At 39.1% G+C, this 24,218-nt stretch overlaps 2 protein-coding genes and 1 long non-coding RNA gene across 4 annotated transcripts; 2 read left to right on the plus strand and 1 right to left on the minus strand.

Moving 5' to 3' along the window:
* The first annotated feature begins 1,514 nt into the window (after positions 1–1,514).
* Positions 1,515–9,583, plus strand: LOC119798875 (serine protease inhibitor A3K-like). The gene is made up of 4 exons (XM_038308537.1): positions 1,515–2,341; positions 4,204–4,471; positions 8,214–8,361; positions 8,449–9,583. Exons 1-4 carry the CDS (start codon positions 1,624–1,626, stop codon positions 8,635–8,637), a joined length of 1,323 nt encoding a protein of 440 aa, XP_038164465.1. The 5' UTR covers positions 1,515–1,623; the 3' UTR covers positions 8,638–9,583.
* LOC119798876 lies at positions 7,718–8,708 on the minus strand. Its single transcript, XR_005282773.1, has 2 exons — positions 8,410–8,708; positions 7,718–8,324 (listed from the first exon to the last, which is right to left on the minus strand). It is a non-coding gene; the product is annotated as an uncharacterized LOC119798876 (long non-coding RNA).
* Positions 9,584–14,347: 4,764 nt separating the features above from the next.
* LOC119798888 (alpha-1-antitrypsin homolog) lies at positions 14,348–16,838 on the plus strand. Of its 2 annotated transcripts, XM_038308551.1 has the most exons (5): positions 14,348–14,477; positions 14,702–15,319; positions 15,565–15,835; positions 15,966–16,113; positions 16,219–16,410. In XM_038308551.1, exons 2-5 carry the CDS (start codon positions 14,710–14,712, stop codon positions 16,408–16,410), a joined length of 1,221 nt encoding a protein of 406 aa, XP_038164479.1. In that variant the 5' UTR covers positions 14,348–14,477; positions 14,702–14,709. The 2 variants fall into 2 exon arrangements, with proteins under 2 accessions (XP_038164479.1, XP_038164480.1); XM_038308552.1 differs by lacking the exon at positions 14,348–14,477 and having other exon boundaries at positions 14,710–15,319; positions 16,219–16,838.
* Positions 16,839–24,218: the final 7,380 nt, after the last annotated feature.

The following is a 24,218-nucleotide window of genomic DNA, read 5'->3' on the forward strand; positions in this document are numbered from 1 at the left end:
CTGAGACGTTCTGCCACACTCTGTCATCTCTATGTTGTGATGGAAACACGGTGAATTAACTTCAAAGGTACACAGGCTGGATAAAAACGTGTCCCGCGGCACTATAGAAATAAATGTCACCATTTTCACTGCTATTCTCTCAGGTTTTACATTTTTAGCAGCAGAGCTTAAGTGTACAGACTTCTTCTCATGATAAAAGCAACAGCTCAACTGAAAGTTATGAAGATTTCACAGTAAATTAAATAAAATCTCACTTTTGTGCCTTTTGTTTCATGGCTAGGGACTTTTTTGTGAACCTAAGCAGTTTATAACTTCAAGCTTATACCACCTTGGATTCTGGCTGTTTTTGCTTCATCTAAACCTGATCAATTAACTTAAAATTAAATTACAGCTACTTATAGATCAAGAGTCACTTTAAAATCTCTGGATAAATTACTGATACCATTAGCAAGTTTGCTTTCCATTTTCTAGCAATTATTGTCTAGAATTTTTAAAAAAAGATAATAACACTAGCATTACAATGAATCCTTTTTTTTTTTTTTTATTAAAGAGCACATATGAATTTTTTCTTCTTGTGTCCTATGCATGGTTTTAGTAAAATCTTGATTTATTGCAGCCTGACCGGTAAGGCTGACGCACGCAGAGCAAAAAGTTTATGTTTGTTTGAAACTCAAATGAACCTGTAAAACATATTTTACTCTTGATCAGGATAAATTATGTCTTTTTTTAAAACATATTTGTCTGAGCTCATCAAATCTCTGAAAAAAGCCTTTATATTCTATCTACAGACTTTTGTTTTGCTGTGAGACCAAATAAAACCCAGTTCTGCCCCATTGCTCTTTCATAATTTAGGATTCGTTCACACAAGGAAGCCTGTTTAGTTCACTTGTTAGGTCTGAGTAAAAGAAAAATCCTTTAAAAAAGTGTTAAGAGTCTAAGAGTTTTCTAATTTTGCTCTACATTTTGTGCCATTATTACAGCTGCTGAATCATTGTGCAAAATGATTGGTATTCTCTATTGTTAATTTGGGAAGAGTGTTGTCAGATGAGTGCTGCAAGCTGATGGAGGAGATAAGTTCTGCTCTCTTTCCTCCCACACTGCCTTCCTCTGACACCTAACAAGATTAGATGAACTGTTAGGGCAGCACAGAAATTGGATGAATAGATTTATTTTTACACATCTCTACCAGGGGTAACAACAAATATGTCTGCCTAATCGAATCTAGAATGATTTTGTGATAAACAGCAAAGATGTTTAAACCTTTATGGGCTCTAATGGAGTAAAACTATTTGTGCAGGGACAGTTCATGAAAATAAAGGAATGTATTGCTTGCATAACTGTCCAGAATTCCTGCTGACTGGTAAATGGTACCAAGGGGAATGAGTGTGACCTGTCCTCAGGGTCCAGCTAAATGCACATTTATTTGCTGGTGTAATTCTGAGAAAATAAAAACAGGCTGCCACTGTTTGCTCAAATCAGCCCAAAGGTCAAAATCTCCACTCCAGAGATCAATATGCGTTCAACAACAACCACCCCCGCACCGATCCTACACTGTTTCCCCAAAGCTGGAGAGTGGCCTGTCTTTTGCCCAATTGGGCCAGGGTTGTGAGTGGAGAAGCTAAGATGCCGGTGTGGTGTAGTCTAGCCTGTATTGCTGTTCTGGGATTGCTCAGTGGCTCCTCGGGACTCACATCAGCTCTGCAAAACCCTGAGAAGCTCTTCACCAGGCCTGTACGACGGGATGTGAAGGCCATTCCGCAGAATCAGCTGAACATATCAGCCCTCAACACGGCCCTGGCCTTTGAACCATACCAGGACCTGACGGCCAGAAGTGCTGTAGGGCAGCAGGACAATATCTTGTTCTCACCTTTGGGGCTGGCATCAGCTCTGGCTCTGCTGTGCCGAGCCTCTGATCCGGAGAGTCGGAGGCGGGCCCTGCAGGTCCTTGGTGTTGAGGACAGAACGTCACAGAAGAGCTTTGAGGCCACCTTATCAGCTCTAGCAGATCTGCAACACAACCTCACCATAAGGGAGGGAGGGGGTGAAGGTGTTTACCAGAAGATGCAATCTGAGGCTGTGGTTGAAGCTCCTATGGGTAGCAATGGATCGGGGGCCGAAGCAGGAAATGATTCTGATGTAAATGATGGAGCAGAGGGGAGGAGTCAGCTGCTAGTACGGAGCAACCTTCATGTCGATGGGAAACCCTCTGTAGACTTTGAAGGCTTTTTATCCCAACTGCAGCATCCTGAGCAACCCGAGCTGAACACCAGCTTTGAGACACTGATGACAGATCTGCGAGATTCAGACAAACTTAATCTCAACAGTTTTGTGTATTTTAAAGGTAGCTACTGTACTTGTTCTGTAGGAATAATAGGAATAGCAGGGTTCGTTATAGATTACATGCATGTTTTACACGCAGAGTGATACTATTTAAAGCACTCATTTCTATCAGTTCTGATGATGATGGCTTACATTTAACCAAATCTCTAATAGGGAGATTTAATTTCAATTTATGGCCTCAAATAAAGGAGAAACAGCTGTGGACTTGATTGTTGTCCAGCAGACACTTATTGACACAAGCTGTCTTTGCTATATATATATATAAAGACATGGTCTTTATATATATATATATATATATATATATATATATATATATATATATATATATATATATATATATATATATATATATATATATATATATATATATATATATATATATATATATATATATATATATATATATATATATATATTTATGGAAAATTTAGTGGAAGGAAAAAGTTCTGCCTCAAATGGACAGTAAAACAAAGCTGTTCGAAGAGTTTGAGAAGATTTATGAGTCGGAAATGCAAGATCCAGCTTGTGTTAACCCTCTCCTAAACAGAAAACAATGCCATATGTCATCTAAAGCAAAGAAGAAAAAGGAATGGGTAGTTGCTCAGCCATGCAGGATCTTGTTTTCAAACAAAACAGGAAACTCGGAATTCACTTTGATAATCAAATCTCCAGAGACTGGAGAAAGAATCCAAGCTGCTTTAGATCCAATTTGAAGTTGACATTGATGATTTGCAGAGCTTGGTCATCTAATAATGTTGGTCTGCAGTGTTTTCTCAAATCAAAACTCAGCTCAGCCATCTAACAGAACCACTTCATACCACAGTTTGCTGACCAATGACAATTACATGACTGTGCTCCTCAAAGAACCACATCCATCATGCTGCGCTGCGTGAATGCTGTAATTCATCCATTAGATAGCCTCAAAATTTACACATCTGCAAAGCACTGTTCATGGTCTTTCTTTACGTAAAATAAAACTAGGGCTGAAACAATTAAACTGATTAATTGCAATTAATCAATTATTGAAATGATTGTCAACTACTTTAGTAATTGATTTAACATTAATTGGAGTCTAGAGACTGTAAAATATGCCTTTAGCTGACAGAGTGACCCCACTTAGAGCAGTAATTATACAAAAATTGTGAACAAAAATATGTAAACAATTTGCATTTAAGATAACAACTTTTTTTTTATCTGGCATTATGCTCTATCCAGGACTCCTCAAATGGAAAGGTTTTAGTTTCACATGGTTTGATCTCATAAAAAAAAAAAAAACTTCTTTAAGGAATCTTTGGCTATCCGATTGTTAATCTATTAATCGAAAAACTAATCAACAGATTAATGGATTAATTGTTAATTGCAGCCCTATAAAAAAACCTAAATTCTTAAAACTTTCTAATATTATTCAGAGTGTCTTCATTTCACTTCATGTGAGCCAGAATCAACAGAATCACCCAAATGAATGCTTACTCTGTGTGTAATGCTCCTATGTTGGAGTTTCACATTTTAAACTGAATAAGGAAAGTAACTTGCTTTTATTGAAATGTGTATAAATCCCTCAAACAGAAGAGAAAACCCATTTTAAAGACAATTCAGGGAAACGTTAACAAAAGGATTCTGACACAATTTACATAATGGTTAGTAAGTATGACAATTTATCTTTATTGTATCTGTGTGCAAGAACAAAGAACAACGGAGCATCTGCTTTCTCATTAGCTCTTGTTTTTATGTCCTCCTATAACATTTGGTGGTCATAAATCTACACAGCAGGATGTTTTTATAGGTCTGCAACTTCTGCCTTTGCCATTTTACTGTCATATTTCATCCATAACGTGCTCTTCCTATTAATTAACCATAAATCAGGTCTGCAGCCTTTTGAAAGGCGCCACACAGTGCTGCGGAGCTTCCAACTCAATGCTACGACCTCTGTGGAGGTTGATATGATGTTCCTGGATGACTCCTCTGAGGTGATGATGCTGTACGACACCAACTGCTCAGCCACCGTGGTGCGGCTGGCCTTCACAGAGCGGCTGGCCTCGCTGCTGCTGCTGCCTAAAGGGGGGATTCAGCCGCTGGAGGACTGCCTTTCTGACCACCGCATGAGGTTTTGGCTCAGCAACTTGAAGCCAGGGTAGGTGCAGCGGGTCAGATCGGGGCCGGGGGTGGGGGTAATGCCTGGTTCTAAGGAGAAAGAAGAATGGCACTTGCCTTTCAAAGTTTTGTGGCAATACTTTGTGGAGCCAGTTTTAGTCTGTAAGTGGTATTTACCTTCTAGCAACAGAGATCTAAAGATGAAAAAGTCAGTTCTCTGTAAACATGCTCTCATCAACTAGATCTAATGGGAAGCATCTGTTAAGATCAACTTTGATGTCTTGCTGCAGATTGTCAGTTGGCTAATGGTACGGATTCTCACTCAGCTATTCTAACACATCACAATGCTTTAAATGAGCAATCATAATTACATCTAGAGTTTCAAACTGGAACAGTGTTATCCAGTCAAGATATATGAGGATGTAGCGCAGCTGGATTCATGATGAGTGAAAGTAATATGGTTGGAATACTTCTGAGGGAGGCTGAGGCTTCTTAAGTATTGTTGAGGCTAGTTTTGGGTCATCTTCTCTTGCCGGCTTCCATGTTTGCAGGCTGTTGCTCTTTTGCCAACAAATGCTTTGCTCTGTTTTTGCAACACCTGGGAACTCTCGCATGATTGGCTCAGAAACCAGGAAGTAAACACAGTCTTTACACGACACCGAAGTAGTTCAGCAGCGTACCTCTAGGTTCCAAAGGAGAACAACTTGATAAAGACGTTGTTGATAGAGAGAACATTTATAATTGTTTTTAGGGAATGTTATTTTTATTCCAGGTGATAACTGAGAATGATTTGGTTAATTTTACAGTAAATTTCTTATTTCTCTATCTCGCTGTAATTTAGAGAGCACTGTTTCTAGTTTCCTTTTGTTGTCTCAGAATTCTCTGCCAGGATTGCCCTGCATTTTGATCCAACACTTTCCCCTTTAACTTCCAGAAGAATTCCAGTCCCTTCTGATGAAAAGCATTCCCACAGCATGATGCTGCCACCACTATGTTTCTCTCTAAAGATGGTTTGTCCAACTGTTGTGTACTCTGGTTTTTATTTAATTGCATTAAGGTGAAGTGAGTGAAGACAAGTGCAGCTCTTTTTAGACATATTTTCCAAAATAAAACAAAATCAAAACCATTTATTATTGATCTCACTATAATGCTCTAAACTGTTGTAAAAAGCCATCGTATAAGCTGTGCAAAATGCAAACCCACAAGGCCTCACAATGCTAGGGGGCTTTGATAATAATAATAATTGAACTTTATTGATCTCACATTGGAGAAATGTACTTCTGCATTTAACCCATCCCTTTGGGGAGCAGTGGGCTGCCATTGTGCGGGGCTTGGGGAGCAGTGTGGAGCAGTACCCCTATGCCCACTCCCCACACGCTTGCAATTACATTCTTGTTTTTTAAATACATTTATTTGTTATATATAATTGTGTATGTTTCTGCCAAGGACAGAAAAAACATCCAAGAAATTTTTCAGGTGTTTTTTCTTTTTATTGTTCCTGTATTGTTAGAGAAGGAAGAGGGGAAAGGCCAACATCAGCAGATGCAACTGATTTCACAGACAGAAATGTAGTTCTGAGAAAATAAAAAAATGAAAAAAAGAGGAATTCAATAAGTTACTAAAAGGATTGTTGGGTTACTTTATCAACCCTCTTGGAGATGCAGTTTTTCATTCCAGTCTGCTGTTTTTCATAAACAGTTTCTGCTCGTTATGCATTTCATACTTTAGAGTTGCATACACTGAATACGCTATCTATAGTTCTAATGAAAAGGAAAAGTTTTATAAACTACTTATGTACGAGATATTAGGATACAAAAAAGGAAGTGACTCAGCTGATTTTATGGATAACTATTTGCTTCATTGTTGATTTTTTCAATTTTTTCAGATAAACAGCAACAAATAATGGCTGAGTCTAAACTGCTTTATTATTGTACTTGATATAAACATATTGCATGGGATAATGAGTTCAGTATTACTATAAGACTCATGTGACTGTATGCAGAATATTAGCGACACAGCATTTGCAGCATTATATTCTCTCTGCAGCTTCCCCCCTCCGTACCTATTACTCTGCCTGAATCTATGGGTGAGTGTAGGGCACAGACTGTAATCTTACACAACAGTACAAGTAGAAAGCTGTTGAACTTTATTAATCTCAAACTGGAGAAATGTACCTCTGCATTTAACCCATCCCCTTTGGGAGCAGTGGGTTGCCATTGTGCGGTGCCCAGGGGAGCAGTGTGGGGTTAGGGGTCTTGCTCAGGAACCCAGAGTGGAGGCTGCGGGGATCAAACCCGGTACTTTTAACCTTCTCAGAGCACAAGCACACTGCTCTGACCACTAAGCCAACACTCCCCCTTGGATCATATTTCTTCATATTTACTTATTTTCCTAGGCGCAAATGTTGAAGATTCAGGCTGTGTGGAGAGGTGATGCTAAATTGGGTCAAGCCAAAAATCAACCTTTATTCCTGTGTAATTATGCATTCACAGGTTCTCCACAGTTAAAGAAATTCAATTTAATTCAGTGTATTTCTATAGCGCCAATTCACAACACATGTCATCTCAAAGCACTTTACAGTTCACCAGATCATACAGTCAGATTAATTCAAAGTGTTCTATCTAGAGAAAACCAGTTGATTGCATCGACTCATTGACTCGAAGGCAATCCCTCACACTGAGCATGCTTGCAACATGCGACAGTGAAGTGGAGAGGAAAAACTCCCTTTTAACAGGAAGAAACCTCCAGCAGAACCAGGTGTGAGCAGCCATTTGCCGAGGCTGACTGGGGTTCAAGGAGACAGAAGCAGAGATACAAAAAGCAGCTGTAAAAGGCGGCCCCGTCCAGGAAACACACAGCCAGGCAGACAAGCTCCGAGCCAGCTCCCATGCCAGAGGACGAAGAGAGCATATCCAGCCAGTCACAGTCAGAGAAACAGGACTACACTAGAAAACAGGCCGATTTCAAACAAAGGTGTTGATGGCAGCAGCACAGCTGATATTTCTCTCCAGGATGTTGAAATGAGACATATTTGACTCAAATCTCACAGCAATGACCCAATAATATTACTTAATCTCCTCCCAGCCAGAGCTGAATGCATTTATAAAGGTTATCTCACCTTTTCACTTTGGAAGCTTGGAACTGCAAGTGAAAATGATGTCATGACCCATTTTCTTATTAGTTTAATTACCAGCTATCTTGACCTCCTTTAAAATTCAGACTTCATTCGCAAAAGGCCACTTGATTCTTAAATGTGAATAAAATATCATAAAAGAGAGAATAACTCGTCAGAACAAGCTTCCCAGACACATTTTAATTTCCAGACTTGAAAGGACTTGATTTTCTACAATACCCTCTTCATTTAGTTATTAGAAACCCAGTTTTTGGACTTTTGAACATGTCATACAAGACAAAGGGTATGAAAGTAGCATAATTTGTACTTGTAAATCTCCTGGTGATTTAATTTGCTGCGTCACTTAACCACCAGAAGGGTCTCAGTAGCCTCAACATCCCTTATATATCTAGTGCTACCAGTAACATGCTGAAAAAATAAACACAGCTCTTTCATCTCAGCAGTTGAAGTGGGTGAAATTTCTTTAGTCTCAAGGAGTCAGTTGTCTGCCCCCCCAAAGGCATGATGAATGAAGCCGAGACCATTTTAAATGAGCATTAATTACTCTTTTCTCTGCATAAGCCTGTTAAAGCAATCAGTACCACTTGCACGACTTGTAACAAGACCTCTACCGGCGGATCCATTAACACTTTGATTGTTGTTTTCACAGGAGGGCAGAGATCCGTTTTCCAAAGTTCCAGCTGAGAAAATCGTATAATTTGGAGAGTATCCTGAGAAAGGCTGGGATTTCGTCGCTTTCCTTGCATGCAGGCAACGTCTCCTGGACACAAGAGATGAGGAAACTGAAGCTCAATGAGGTGCAGGAGAGTTCATCATGGAATTTAAATATGTTATGATAAACTCACCCTATTAAAGAGATGCGCTTTGTGTTGCTTTGCTTCCAGGCTCTTCATGAGGTCATGCTGGAGGTGGAAGAGTCCGGTTCCAGAGAGATGGCTAAAATGGACGTTCCGCTTGATTTCAGTGTTCCCCAAAGGATCACCTTTGACCGACCGTTTATACTAATCATTTATGATTATCTGACTGGGCTTGTGCTGCTCATCAGCAGGATTACTGATCCCACAGATGTCTAGATACAAGACAATGCCCTCTGCTCTCTGTCTTTGTTTTTCTGTGTTTACCTACCAAACAGGATAGTTTGACTTTCAGCAGTGCTGCATGTCATAAGAGGATAAAGTAACAAATCTAGTGAGTTCAGAGAAGTGAGCGCATATTGATTTTCAAACATTATGAGAAGATTCATGGTTTAATTCTCTATTCTCACAAAATGATGAAAAGACATTCAAATGGCTGCAATTTATCCCTGTGACTGAATCACTGCTATCTGGTAAAAACATAAAACATTCTTTCTTCCATTACAAAAGCATTTTCTCTGTTGTCTTTTTCCACTCTGAAACCCATTTCCTCCCTTAACATCTCTTTATCTTCTTAGGCAATTATCGGGAAATTGCTTTGCAAGTCTATCTAGGCTCATTCGCCGACACAAAACAGCAAAGGCTGCTGAAATAGTGTCACATTTTAGTGGCTTCCTGCAGCTTTTTGCCTCAGTCAGGCAGCCATGTGGCAACGCTGCATTGATATTTACCTCCCTGAAGAGATGATGAATAGAGGATAGTTTGGATGAAAAGGACGGCAGATCCATCATAACTAACACAAATGTCGGCCTATTAATCAGCGAGGCTTTTCACTGATTCATGGAAAGACTGTGGATCAAGAGCCATAAGGCACCGGTTCCTGATTCAGGGTCTGCCTACATGTGCAAACTGAGGCAAACGCCCCCATTTCCAACTTATTTTATCATTTCTCTCTGGTCTTTCAAAGTGCCTGTAAAGTTTTCATCTGAACATTTTAAAACACTATTAAATTAGTTCAAAACTTCATCCCCTAACTGAAATAAATTATTTCAAATACCATTTTCTCTCCATCACAGACAATATAGAGATTTCCTGTAATTGTATTTTCACTGTAAAGCATGTTGTGGCTGCTGCTTAATAAAGATGCTATATACATAGATGTCCAAACGCTCCAAAATATCTTATTTAACGTATGGTCATGTGAAAAAATAAACACCCCCATAAATTATTCAGTGAGTTAATATGAAATGTTCACATACTGGTATCTAAGCTAATTTTTAAGTCATCTGGATAATAATTTATTGGACTTAAACAACAGAAAACAGCAACAAAAAAAGAAAAAAAAATAATTAAACTAAACATATGTAGGATACCCCCACTTTTAAAAGCAAGTGCTATATGCTTTTGTTTAAAATGAATGAAAAATATGCTCCTTTTAGTCTTTTTGGTCTTCATAATCACTTATAGAAAAGTCCAGAGAGATCAAGATCAAGTTCTGGGCTTTAAGTCCTTAGGCTTTTCTCTTATTCACAGCCAGTACTTTTATAACTTAGTAGTTGGTTTCATGTCATTTATTCTAGCAGGGTCCACTTCTTTACAAAGCCTAGGCAGAAGTTAAACTAAAGAAGCTGATTATTTACCCTCAACCGCCTCTGACACAAGCCAATCAGCTTTGAACCACACCTCCACGAAGCCCAATCAGCATCAAGAGTTCCTCTTAAAGGGTCTCCAAATCCACAACTCCATCCGAAGCGCAGGCAGTGTTTGCACTATGTCTGACTTTGATTCAGATGCCCCTGATTCAACCCACTTTCATCCCCTTCTCCACCATCGTAGCTAAAAGCTTCATCTGACTTTTCCAAGGTGCTTCTTCTACTACATCGCTATCAGTGAGTAATCCCTCCCGGACTCTTACTGCATTCCACGTCTCATCTCAACCGGTCGAAGGCCGCCATGTTGAGCCTGGTTCAGCCAGAGGTTTCTCTCCAATGGGGTGTTTTTCGTCCCCACTGTCGCTTCATGCTTGCTTATCATGGACAGGTTTATGCAACCTGTGTTATCCAAGCTAGACCTCTATCTTCCTGTCCCTAAGTGAAGCTCTAGTATCAGCTCACGTTGTCTACTGGATCTCACCAATACAGCTCAAGCACACTGTCTCGCAAACCAGCCATCTATGGACTGAACCTGCTTCATCTATCTCCACTTCACCAGCAGTTTCAGGCCTGTTGGGAAACCCCCTTTCTTATACTCCTGCTTATGCATTTTAATGTAAAATTCAGCGCAAATATTTCCTGTGGAGACCAGATAATTATATTATTGATTTCTTTGTACAGGTCCTAATTTTCCCGATGTGATGGTCTTTAACTACATGTTCTCTGGCAGACTTCTGCTCTGCCTTCCCGTCTTTAATGAGAATTCATGAATCAAATGAAACTGAAACTTTTCCGATGGCATTTGTCAGTTAAGCATAAACAATAAGGACAAAGTTCTGTAAGTCTCATAATAATATTTCAGGGTTTTTGGAGACTTATTTTGGCATCTTGCAATCTCCTTTCATGCTGAACTACCTTGGGTTACTCCTTTTAAATATTCTCCCCTTGTAAACCATCTATGTGGAAATGACTGGTTTCATCATTTTGTAGCTTCTTTACATCAATTACCTGACTTGGGCGCTCAAACGATCTTTCTCAGACAGCTCAAGTGTCCCATATTTTTCAGATGATTGTAAAAAATAATTGTAAAAACTCCAAATATAATGTATCCCCTGCTACACAGTGTAGTGCTGTGATTTTAGGGCTCAGATACAAGAGAGGAAACAGGACGCTCAGAAGAATAAAATATAATTTCTTGCAGCTTTAGTTTTTTTCTTTCAGGGTTTTTATATTTTCATTAGAGAGACAACCTGGGTTATTGTTCATTGCAGTCTTTTGTGGACGAGCCAAACTTATAGCATGGCATAAATCTTCACTGAGGATATTAAAAGAAAAAAGGAACATTTGACAGATGTTTTATTTTCCCTTTTATTTTCTAACTCTATTTCTGTTTCTAAAATAAATTTCATACATGCACATTAAGGTGAATTGAACCAGTTAGTGTTGTTAATTTGGTAAATCATAATTAACAGTAGAGTTGTGACTTTGTTGCCAAATTTTATTTAATAATTTCAAGCATTATGCCATCACCATTATCAACTCACTTCCCATCAACATAATACTTCCCAGTTTGTATCAGCGGTCATTTATTGATTCTGCCTCATGGTTACTGATAACTGGGACTAAACTGGCCTGACTGTGAGAATTGGGCTAAATAAAAAAATGACTTTTATGATCAATTGACTAAAGTCAGCCTGAACTCATGAAGAGCCTGAAACCATTTATCCATTCTCTGGTTGCATTGGAAACTGGCAAATGTAAAGACCAGTATATATATTACAAGCTATTGCTTGCTGTGTCCTAAAATGTTTTCTATGGCATGCCCCGGTCATGCTGCTGCAGGTTGGATAAAGCAGGTTATGCGTATTCTGCTGAACTAGAAGAGAAGTTATCTTACTTTATAAACTAAAATGATTTCTTATGCTGTAACTAGTTAGGGGTCACAGAAGGAGCAGTTCACCTAGGGCACCATTTGAAAAAGAAATGCCAACACACCACAAATCCCAGACTGTTTTGTGTTTTTATTTATTTAACTTTGTGAATAGGGAGAGAAAAAGTTTTTTTTTTTTTTTTGTAATGCATCATGAGTCAAGTCATGACATTTCCAAAAAAGCTAAATAAAACAATCCATTGGACTTTGTTACCAACTTTGAAGATGTTTCACCTCCCATCCAGGAAGCTTTTTCAATTCAAAAAGTCAGAAATAACAATAGAAAACATGCAAATTGAACTGGACGAAGAGCTCCGCCCCCTTGAAATGGGGGTAGTTTGGGTTCTTTGTTAACCTGCAATACCTGATACCTGTCTATGTCTCTGAAAGGGGGTCGTTAGAGGGCATTGTTGGACTGAATGATTCAATGCTAAGGTAAATGAATCAAGTCTCCGTATAAATGCACCTGCTCTGTAATCGTCTCAGAGGTCTGTTTAAAGACCATCATGAGGAACAAGGAACACAGCAGGCAGGCCAGATATATTGTTGTGGGAAAGTTTAAAGCTGGATCTGGATACATAAAATATTTCCTAAGCTTTAACATCCCAACGAGCACTGTGCAAGGGAGAATAATGAAATGGAAGGAGTATAAGACCACTGCAAATCTACAAAGATGCAGCCAAGAGGCCCATGATCACTCTGGATGAACTACAGAGATCTACAGCTGAGGTGGGAAACTCTGTCCATAGGACAGAGAGAAGTTGCTCTGGTCAGATGAAACGTTATGTTTGGAGTAAAATTTAACACAGATCATCAACCTAAACACACCATACCTACTGTCAAACATGGTGACAGTATCATGGTTTTGGCCTGCTTTTTTCAGCAGGAACAGGGAACATGGTTAAAGTTTATGAGAAGATGGATGGAGCCAAATACAGGATCATTCTGGAGGAGAACCTGCTGGAGTCTGTAGAACACCTTTGATTAAAAATGTTTTCCTTGATAGAAGTCCTTTTTTTTTTTTGTTTAAAGGAACTTTTTTAATTGAAGTAACATAGTTTTTTTGGTTGGACAATATAATGGATAGGACATTTGTATCTTTATCATTCAGTCAAAAAAAAAGTTGGTTCAAACAAACAACAACCAAATCAATAAAAAAAAAATCACTTCACTAAACAGATAAACGTTTTCAATCCTAGAAAATAGTTTTTGAATGCAAATAAATAATAATAAATTATAATAAATTGCATTTAGCTGAAATTGTTCTCTTTGATCGAAGTAATCTTTGGGCCTTACATGGGTAGGACATTTGTGTCTTAAAGCTTAAGTGTGTAATTTTCAGCGACATCTAACGTCCAGACTGCAGACCGCAGCAACATGAACATCTCCCCCCCACCGCTTCTCCCCCCCAACAGTACGACGAGCGTTACGGGACAAAATGTCTTCCACGACGTCCGCATCACCTACCTTCTCAAGTGATGAGGTTTGTTTACATAGATAATTTTACAGATAGTATTTCAGTTCAGTACCGTCTCAGTTCATCTCTCTCAACTTGCCGTAGTTACTTTCGAGCGTAATGGGCGATCTCTCAATCGCTAGTTTGTTGGCTCTGCGCTGCCGTAGCGCAAAGATGTCTGCCTCCGTGGCTGCGAGACCCGCTCCTATGTAATTATAAATAACGAATTCTAAGGCAACGCAAATATTAAGGTTAAGAGGCTGAGCTCGTAGATCATGATAAATAACATAGTTATGTATAATATATTACAATTCTGACTGTATATCCCTGTAATTATTACACACTGTAGCTTTAATCTTTCTATTTCAAAAAAGTAGTTTCAGTCAAAAAAAAAAAATAAAATCAAAGAAAAAATGGCTGCCGGGTTTTTATTTGTTGAACAAGTTTAAAATATCCAATAAACTCAGTTCAATAAACCTAACAGTTCCTGCTTCATGATTTTGTCCCACTTATCATTGATTTTTCACAAAGAATTACAATTTTATATCTTTACATTTGAAGCCTGAGATTGTGGCAAAAGGTCAAAGTTCAAGGGGGCAAATACTTTCGCAAGGAACTGCATCAAAACACAAATAGATGCCCTAATGAGCCACAACAGTCTAAATAAAAGGCAGCTTCTGTCACTTTGTGACATGGTTATGTGGCAAGTTCCCAACTTTCCACTAAGAGTTATAATACTCAATGATTTGGTTCCAAAGAAAGCAACAAGACTTTAAATATAAACTTTAATTCGTTTTATATACACATATTGTATATCACTGTAGACTATGTATGTATCAGCATTGAAACATTGAGACCTGCTCCTTATCTGCTGTGTTGCATCAGTCAGATAGCAAAGGACAGAGACTGGGCAGACTGATTTCTAGTAAATATTTAACCAAACTGTCAGCTGTTTTTCTGAGCCCCTCTATAAAAGCTGGAATTATCTCATGAGCCTTCTGCAGCACAGAAGCCAGTAAAGGTAAGCAAATTATTTTATGGTGAGGAGTTTTATTATCACCATAGCAACTAGAGTAATCATAAAGGCACCTTTTGGTCTGCTTTGGTTGATTCTTGTATTGTCTTACTGTTGACAATGATATTGATAAATGACTTCCTTGTTAATTGGATTAATGTTTCTACTCAGAAACAACAGCTTCTTCTTTCTATGTGTGTAATGTAACTGACTTGCTTTATCTCTCCCAGGTTCTAAGATGCGTAGCTTTGTTGCTTGTTGTGCTCTGGCAGTCCTGCTGCTGGCTGTGGTCCATGCTGATCACCACCTCCACCACCACCACAGCCATGAAGACAACATGAGCTGCCATGTTCTTTCCCCTCTTAATGCCGACTTTGCCTTTGCCCTCTACAAACATGTGAATCGCAGAGCCGGTTCTGGAAAGAACATCTTCATGTCCCCTCTGGGCCTCTCCTCTGCTCTATCCATGCTGTCCGTAGGAGCCCGGGGCAAGACCCATGAACAGCTGTTCACCACCCTGGGCTACAGCAGCTTGGACCAGGCACGGGTCAACGAAGCCTACAACCATCTTTTCCAAATGCTTGGCCAGAGCCAGCAGGAGCAGAAGCTGGATCTTGGGGACTCTGTTGCAGTGCGCACTGGTTTCAACCCTTTGCAGACATTCCTGAATGACATTAAGACTAACTATAGTGGGGAAGTATTCAACGTTGACTTCTCCAATCCCTCTGAGGCTGCGGCTCAGATCAACAGTCACATTGCTTCAAAAACAAACGATATGATTAAGGATATGGTAAAGGACTTGGACCCTGAAACAGCCATGATGCTGATCAACTACGTCTACTTTAGAGGTAAGTCTGCATATCAGTTTCCATTTGTGAATGATGATTGTGAAACGAGACTACAGGTCATGGTGGGGTAAGGGACTAACTTCATTGGTTATGGGCCAGAAGGCAGGGTAACCATTGGAAACCAGTCTGTTATAGGGCAATCCAGAGACACACAAAACAAACAATCATGCAAATCCAAATCCATGAGAGTAAAAGTACTCTAAAATATTGTAACTACTCCCATGTACATCTGTTGCATCACACAGGACAATGGGAGAAGCCCTTCAACAAAAACCATACAGCAAAGGCAGAGTTCCATGTGGATGAAAACACCAAGGTTGAAGTGGACATGATGAAGAAGATTGGGCGCTTTGATTACTACCATGATGACGGCAACCACAGCACCATCGTCTCTCTTCCCTACAAGGGCAATACCTCCATGATGATTGTTTTGCCTGATGAAAACAAGATGGAGGAAGTTGAGGGCTTCATTAGCAAGAACCACTTGAGACACTGGCATGACAGTCTCTACAAGAAGTAAGAATCCAATCAATGTCTTCAGTTTTTCTTGGAAATATGAAACATGGTGTTGATTATCTTCAATAGGCGATGTATGATGGAATACCTTGTTTTGTATGACTGATTGTTGTTGTTGTTTTCCCCACAGCAACCTGAACCTTCGAATGCCCAAATTCTCCATCTCTGTCTCCACTCCACTGGACGATGTTCTGAAGGAAATGGGAGTGACAGAGGCTTACAGTGATAACGCTGATTTCTCTGGCATATCTGATGAGATCAAGCTTAAAGTCTCAAAGGTAGCTCATGCGCCATATTGGATAAACAGTTAATAAAAAAACATACCGAACAGAAAAACATTATAAATCAGAACACAGCTTTAAAGGTTTCCTTTCCCCCTGCAGGTCTCGCATCAGGCTGAGCTGAGAGTGGATGAAACAGGCACGGAAGCCGCCGCTGTCAGCACCATAGAGATCATGCCAATGAGTCTGCCCATGGAGATGAATCTCAACCGACCCTTCCTGGTCTTCATTATCGAGCACTCGACGAGGAGTATCATCTTCGCAGGGAAGATCAGCAACCCCGCAGCTGCGTAGAGACCGGTGCGACGGGTAGACCTGCCATAGTTTGAGTGAGCCTCAGCGGCTTCAGGACATTCATCCATCATCCTTAACAGCAATTACTACTGTGATATTAAGCGGACTGAATAAATGAGAAGTAGAGGGGGTGAATAAGACAACAGACCTATCTACAAGTAACAGAAATGTGCTTCCATTAATCCGTCTGTCACCATTAAACATTCGGTGTTATCTGTCATCTGTCTTGGTTGGTTAATGTCTTTCTCCATCATGATTGATATTCTCCCATTGACTGTTTTAAGTGATGAATTAAGGACCAAAACATCTGCAGACACAGCATTCGCAGCACCCACTGACACATTAAAGTAACTTCTAATGCACTATTGCTGTTTTAACTAGGCTCAGTTTGAAATGAAATAAAGACTCGGTTTTAAAAAAATCTTAAATTTGATGGTTTTACTTTCAACCTTATTGGTTTTCTTTAAATGTGTGCTTTAAAAATAAAGTATAGCAAACTCATCTGCACTGAGAGGAAACTGGATTTTTCCTGGGGAACAATGCAGAACAGACAAATTTCCACTGAGACCAAGGACTGATCTTGTTGTTTGCAAGGGATCTGAACATGGACAAAGATTTATTGACTTCCTCTTTATCCACCACTCCGTCAAACAGAGTGCTGATGCTGTCCGATAAACAGAAGTGGATAGAAAATCTGTGTACACTGATTGTCCATGTGGTATTGCTTTCCAATGATTTCTCCCTCTCACAGTCTAGCTTGTGGGCTTGCTCTTTTTTATTAACCATCTGTTAGCTACACCATGTTCCTCATTTATTCGCACTCGAACAAAAGAAATTGATATTTTATGCCATTTGCCAAACCTCAAGATGAAATAAAAATAGTTGCAAATTTCTCTTTTCTGAAGAAATTTTGACAGTTATTTTTTTATATTTATTTTTGCCTCCTATTAAAAAACGTGCAATAAAAATCAATACAACCCCTGTAAATGTGTCAGATTAAAGCAGTATTATTTATCTTGGTCAAAATGAGCTGAAAAATAAGTTAGCTCTCCTAAATTTTAAGTTAGAATGCAGCTGCTCCACTTGATGCGATGCTCAGGGGCCAAGCCAGGCGCCAGGATGTTGTCTGTTTTATAACCATCAGCCTCAAACCCGTATTTTGCAGAAAAGATTGTTACCACAGACGAAACAGTTATAAACCCTTTAATTAATTTTTTTTTGTGTGCCAAAGATTATATTTTGGTTGTGCCACAACTTTTAATGCTTTCCATAATAATACATCATTTTTTAAATACATTTTAAATCTGTTTTATCTCTTTTATCCCACCATTGATTTTTTTTCCAACATTGTTTCTCTTAATGGACTTACAACTCTAAATCTAAAAATAAATCAATAGTTACTTTTTTAAATCTAATTTATGCTTGAAATCAATAAAACATGCCTTTTTAACATAGATGTGTATTTTTTTCTGAGCTGATGTATGTTCAACCATATACTTTATAGATGGCTTTTAAAAGAACTTGGAAACCTTAACCTTCAGTACACTAAAACAAATATGTAACCATTTTTGGCATCTACTTACTGTAATCATGTTTAGGTACTTAGACTCAACAAAAAAAGTGACATGGAGGCCTTTTTGTTTGAAGTCTGTTTTTAGTCATTTGGATCAGCTAAATATCATGAAAGATTGAATAATAAAGTGGGAAACTGAGTCAGAAACAATTCAATAGGGATTATTTATGCATCTAGTTAAAAGATCCAGTATGTTTAAGCTGGCTGGTCCTCAACCAAAGTCACTTTATGGACCCTTTTTTATATTGTAGCCCAATAGAAGCTTCAATAGAAGCCATTGTTGGTATTATTAGTCACCTTGTCAAGGATAATAGACAGGTTGTCTGTTATGTTAGGGAATCCTTCTGAATTCTGCTCTGGTTCCAGAAAAAAAAACAAAAACATATTTGTTTATATGTTATATATAGACAAATATATTATATATAATGAAATCTAACATCTACATGGGAATTGAACTATAATCAACTTGATGATTTTAGTTTACTCATTAAAAAATATTTGATTTGGCCCACTGCCCGACATACGTTCAGTACTTTTCCATCATTCAGAGAAATCAGCCCTTCACTTGACCTGTTGAGTAAGAGATTTTGACCAAAGTTACAGCAGAGGCAGTATGCGTAACCTGATGGCCATCAGCCTCACATGACTCACCGCCCCCTGGACCTGTCAATAGAGGGGCTAATGCAGACCCTTTACACAATTTGTACACATACACTTTGTCGTTCTAGTTAGGGTGCACACACTGATTGACCTCTGCAAAAACACACAGTAAGAATTTTCAGAATCAGGGTGAAATTCTTGAGAATTATTTTGATTTTAATGATTTTTTTTGAGAACAGAAAATTGCAAAAAAAAAAAAAAAAATTTGAATTTCTCAGAATGCTTAAATTCAGTTTTTTTTACCCAATTTAAACGGGCTGACATACCACTGGCAACAACCATGGAGGGGAGCTGGGGCTTGAGCCAACAACAAATGGCTAACCTCTACATCTCAAACTACCATTACCCCCAAATATTGATTTTCACAAAGTTGAGGTGTTTTTTTTATTTTTATTTTTTTTATTTGGATCCATGTTTTTAAGAGTGTTTCTTGATGTTTAGGTCATTGTTAAAGCCTTAAGGTCTGTCATTATTCTTACAATACATATTTTGCTTTCAAATGCATTGATGTTGTTGAATTCTTAATCAACTAACTTTTGGTGTGTCCTATTTTGTCGTGTGAGTGAACTCGAATAAACAATTCACAACTCTCATTGCAAACATGAGAATTTATTCAAATAACTAATTCAACTCTAGGTTAAATGTATTTGTCAGGAACCGCGGACAGATGGACCCAGTATTAAAGGAGAGACAGTCAGTAGGAAAGTTCAAAACGTTTATTAAATAAACAAAACAAAAGCGGAGCTGTGGCTCACGGACACTGCAGGCGGGGGGCCGGGCCACTGCCCAATCTCAGACATTCTATAGTGGGAGAAACACAGGTAAGTGACCATGATCATCTGATAGAGGATTACCTGGGTTGGTCACTTACCTGGTTTAACAGTCCAGACCAACAATGTCCCAGTGCTGCAGTCCCAGAGGTTATGCTGGAAGCCGATCCTGGTGAGGGATCCAGAACAGACAGGAACAGGCAGGATCCAGATCAGGCAGGAACAGAAACAGGTGGCAGGATCCAGACTTCCAGGCATCCACAGGCTCCCAGGAGGGTTCAGAGTCTGACTGGGACCAGAAGCATGACCAGTTGGTCACGCACAGGAGCAGACAGGACTAGGTGCAGACAGGCAGGCTCAGTGGAAGAGGGTAGCCGAGACAGGACATAGGAACCAGAACTTGAAGCAGGACTTTAAACTGGTCTCCTCCCTGGAGCCAGGCTTACTTTGATAAAAACTGAACCTCCCCCCATAATGAGCCAAAAACCCAGAGGACTCCGCGGGGGAGGAACAGTGGACGATCAGGAGACGAGACAAACACAAAAACCCTCTTTCCACTGGCTGCTAGGATCCAGGACAAGAACCATAAAATAAAACTGAACAGACAGACTAACAGATAGACACGTAATGATCTGGCACTGAATGCTCAGGCTGAACTGAATATAACCAACAGGAAACAGGTGAGGGGAATAAATGATAATTGAGGCAGGGAGGGAAAAACGACAGGTGAAAGGAATGACTAATTAAGGGAGAGCAAACAGGCCAGATCATGACAGTATTACAATTAAACATTCTCAACTGAGCTAACAAAGCTCATAAGCTACTCTGTAAACAAGATGATGCAATGATGTTATCATACCTCAGTATGGACTGAGATATGATAACCAAGGGTTATCTTAAATAATTTGGAATAAGGTTAAATTAGCTTTATAAATGTATTAGAACAACTGAAATGTCTTTCAATTGAAAACAAAGACGTAAATACAACAATATTTTGGTAATTTGAATTTTAAACAAGTATTTCTCTCATCAAAAGTCCATTATCACTTAAGAATGAGGTAGGTTAAAATATGAGGGTAAAATATAAAGGCTTGAAATCGAGGGAAGCTTTATTAATGCCAGGGTGATGCAACAAGCAGGGTTGTGTAGTATTAAAGAGCATTTCTGGGTTAACAGGTAGCTAACATGCTGGTAGCCTATAGGTAGTTTAATGACCATCAGTCATCATTAATAGTAACATTAACGTGCATAAATACACTAGCAACACCTAACCTACTGATAATGGAGTAAACCAAATGAATATTGTAATAAGCTGTGTTGTACACAAAGAAACTAACAGCTAACAGACATCAGGAAACTCATTAATAGAGACTATATACAGTAAGGTTACTCTTATCAAAATTAAGTTTGTCATAACCTTATAGATAACACTCAAAGCACAAATATAGTTTAGGAGGACTTCACATCAAGGATAATGTAAAATACCAATACTCAAATTACCTGTATTTATCTCCATATTGAGGAGGAGAAGTGATTTCAGTCACAGTGAGGCTGAGAGGCGGACTTGATGTATTCTCTTTGGGAAACAGCCCCCCAGCTGTGGGGTGTCTTTGCTGGTCCTCGACTTTGTGAAGGAGAAGATCAAGTTCATTCATTCTCTGCTGGCTCTCTGTTTCCAGTCTTTCTCACAAAACTCAGAGGAATAATGATGCAGACGGCCAGTTTCTGTTGGCATCTCCCCGATTGTTTAGGAAGTGTTCCAACTAATTCCCAATGCAAATCAAAGAGGTGGATACAGCATTATTTTGGTGGAATAACATCTAAAAGATTGATTGCAGATATAAAAAAATGCTTTACAGCTGTTGCTGTTAGTTCAGGCCTGCAGTGTTTATTAGGTTCAAAAAAAAAAAAAAAAAAAAAAAAATGTTAAACTATATGTTACACCTAAATTATGTTTCACATGCCAGCCCTTAAGTCTGATTTGGTCTCATCTGACCAGACGACATTATTCCTCACCTTTGCCGCATCCCTGCATGGCTTGTGGCAAACTGCTCAACAGATTTCTTATGGCTTGCTTGCAAAAAGAGCTTTCTTCTTGCTCTTCCTCCATTATTATCTCCGCACCTCCTCCAGAATTACCAGTCTTCTTTGGTTAATTTTAATTTTCCTCTGCAGACAAATTCAGGTATATAGCTATGGATGAATATATTTGCAGTTGTGCCTTGCAGTATTTAGTTCTACTCAATTCAGTCAATTTATATGCTGGAAATTCACATGAAGGCACTTTATAAAGTTTATTTAATCAACTAATCTAGACGAGTTGGTTAAAAAGATTGTTTAATCTAAAAAATCCCAGAGGATTACATCTAGACATTAGCCGTGTTTGTTGGGATCCAGAGGCTTGCCCACCAGAGGGCGCCGAGGATCCCTTCCTGATAGTTTGTACTTCTGTTGGGATCTGGGGTGCTGTCTACCTTCCTCCACCAGAGGGCGTACTGGATCTCCTGAAGCTGGAGCTGACTTCACCAGCTGCTTCTCATCTGCTCATCAGGAGACCTGATGACTGTCTAAAACCAATCTGTCTGATGACCGAAGAACCCTGGAGATCAGAAACTCTGGACGAGTTTCTCTGTCAGAAACCAGTCTGTCTGATCAAGGAAGAACCCTGGAGAATCAAACCTGTCAGCCGTCAGCCTGCCGTCAGCCTCTGGACCCTCCAGGTTTCCCCCCCCCTGTCGCTCTGCTCAAACCTCTGAACAGGTAAAAACCTGCGCTCACTCAACCAGCAAGATTACCTGGACTTCGGCTAACCGTTCTGTCCCCCTCTGCAGTGAAAATCAGTCGTGACCAGTCCTGGACCAGATTTTCCCCAGAATCAGTTCTGTGTTTCAACCTGTGTTTCTCAATAAACCTTTGAACTTTTTCCCCTGTCTCAGAGTGTGTTCTGCATTTGGGCTAGAATCACAACCCAACATGACAGTGTTTCTATATGCCATCAAATTTGCTGTAGGCCTCTGCAATTTCAATAACACACGTTTTACGCTAAAATGTTTTTACGCTTCAGGGAGTTGGTTTCTCAGTCCAATTGTAGTTCTTATATTTCAAAGAACTGTGATTGACCGCTATTGTTTTCACTAGTTATCACGTGAACGTATTCACATGTAATTAGTTGAATTTTTCATGTAATTCAAATATTGCAAATGGGAAAATTAATGTATATACAAAGTATAGTATATAAAACTTTGGGTGCTGTTTTATAAATTAAATATCCCCACAACTATCTCACTAACCTTTCTGCTGTTTTTGGTCTTTACAGAAATGTATGTTCACTAACATTTCTACTTCTAAGAGCTTCAAAAAATATTAATTTATTCAACAGCTGCATGATATATTTTAAATTGCAATCATCCAACAAGAATTAATGTTTAAATTGTTGCAGGTGCAAAGAACTGCTTGGTTTTAATTAGTGTTACCCACCATATTCTAGGTTATTGTTTACCTTTTGAATTAACATGCAGAACTATGTTGCATGTCAGTGATATTGTTGGTCTGTTAGACAAACTTCCACTGCACGTTTTATGCTTTTTAGCTGCTGAGAAGCTGAAGTAATTTTCTCACTGTTCACCAAAAGTGTCCAGGTAACCCTCATTTTATAGCCCTGCTTTTTGCTAATGTAGTGGCTTCAAAATGCAATAGGTTGCATAAGTTTAGTTGTCCCACTGTAAACTTCTCAAACTCAACATTCTCTCTTAACTCTGACACAAAAGTGCATTTCTTAATTCCAAGATCTATGACTCTATGATTGGTGTTACTGAATATCTCTCAGATCTGCATTGCTGGTTATTAATGCATGTGGAAGATCAGATGCGTGGAACGCATGCAAAGGTGTGACACACGGTGATGTGAGGATCTATTATGCAGTCCTTGTTGTAATTGGGGAGTGTGAGCCATTAATGCCAGTCATCTCAATCCTCTTCTCCTGCGCGGCTGCTCGTCCTGTGGAAAATGACAGTGGGAAGTGACGGTGGGTGGATGAACATCTCACTGTAGTAAGACTGACTGACAGACGACGGCACAGAAAAAGACAAGAAACGCATTAACTTAGCAGGTAGCTTCGACTTTTGTCATCGCACACTTGGCATGCTGGCGTTCGGCGCTCGCAACAGTCATAGCAAACCCCACTGTGATCTAAAGAAAGAGGAATCAAGAAATACATTCTGTTTGATCCCACACCATGTGGTTTCATCACATACTGTTTGTTGTTTTCCATGTGTTAATCATATATCCTTTTTTGCATTTCTGCAATGAGCTGTAATCATCTGATAAAATCAAACTGAGTTTAAGAAGATTACTGCATTTATTCTGAGGTTCAGGTTAGATTATTTGACTAAAAATAGCTCAATTAAACATTATCACATGATTAAAACCTTACATGTAATTAGAATGAGCGCAAACAAAGCAACAGAAGCTTGAAAACCCTGTAAGGATTTTAAATGTATCAACTTTACATTTAAGGACATTTTAAAGAGAGAGAACAAGAGCACCGAAATATGCTGTGAAGGCATAAGCTTGATTCTTCCTGGTCCTCTGCCCTTGTGTGACATAACAGAGGCCGACAGCTGCGATTCTATATTTGTGATGAAGTTTACCTTGTCAGCTACTTCCCAGAGAACAGAGTATACAACATAGCATAAAAATCATTGAGATTATAGGAGAGGGATTATACAAAGTACAGTAGCAGTCTGTCATGGTCCTGGTCTGATTGTTCCTGTTATCCATTTGTTGTCCTCTGCTGCCCTCTTGTG

This window comes from Cyprinodon tularosa, unplaced genomic scaffold, assembly GCF_016077235.1.
Source record: "Cyprinodon tularosa strain WSP-4 unplaced genomic scaffold, ASM1607723v1 ctg64, whole genome shotgun sequence".
NCBI classification, from domain to species: Eukaryota; Metazoa; Chordata; class Actinopteri; order Cyprinodontiformes; family Cyprinodontidae; genus Cyprinodon; species Cyprinodon tularosa.

Excerpts from the sequence above, each read along its gene's own strand:
- LOC119798875 (XM_038308537.1), top strand. The coding sequence starts at position 1,624 with ATGCCGGTGTGGTGTAGTCTAGCCTGTATTGCTGTTCTGGGATTGCTC. Across the intron at positions 4,472-8,213 it reads CTCAGCAACTTGAAGCCAGG|GAGGGCAGAGATCCGTTTTC; the intron begins GTAGGTGCAGCG and ends TTGTTTTCACAG. Across the intron at positions 8,362-8,448 it reads GGAAACTGAAGCTCAATGAG|GCTCTTCATGAGGTCATGCT; the intron begins GTGCAGGAGAGT and ends CTTTGCTTCCAG.
- LOC119798888 (XM_038308551.1), top strand. The coding sequence starts at position 14,710 with ATGCGTAGCTTTGTTGCTTGTTGTGCTCTGGCAGTCCTGCTGCTGGCT. Across the intron at positions 15,320-15,564 it reads CAACTACGTCTACTTTAGAG|GACAATGGGAGAAGCCCTTC; the intron begins GTAAGTCTGCAT and ends TGCATCACACAG. Across the intron at positions 16,114-16,218 it reads TCAAGCTTAAAGTCTCAAAG|GTCTCGCATCAGGCTGAGCT; the intron begins GTAGCTCATGCG and ends TTCCCCCTGCAG.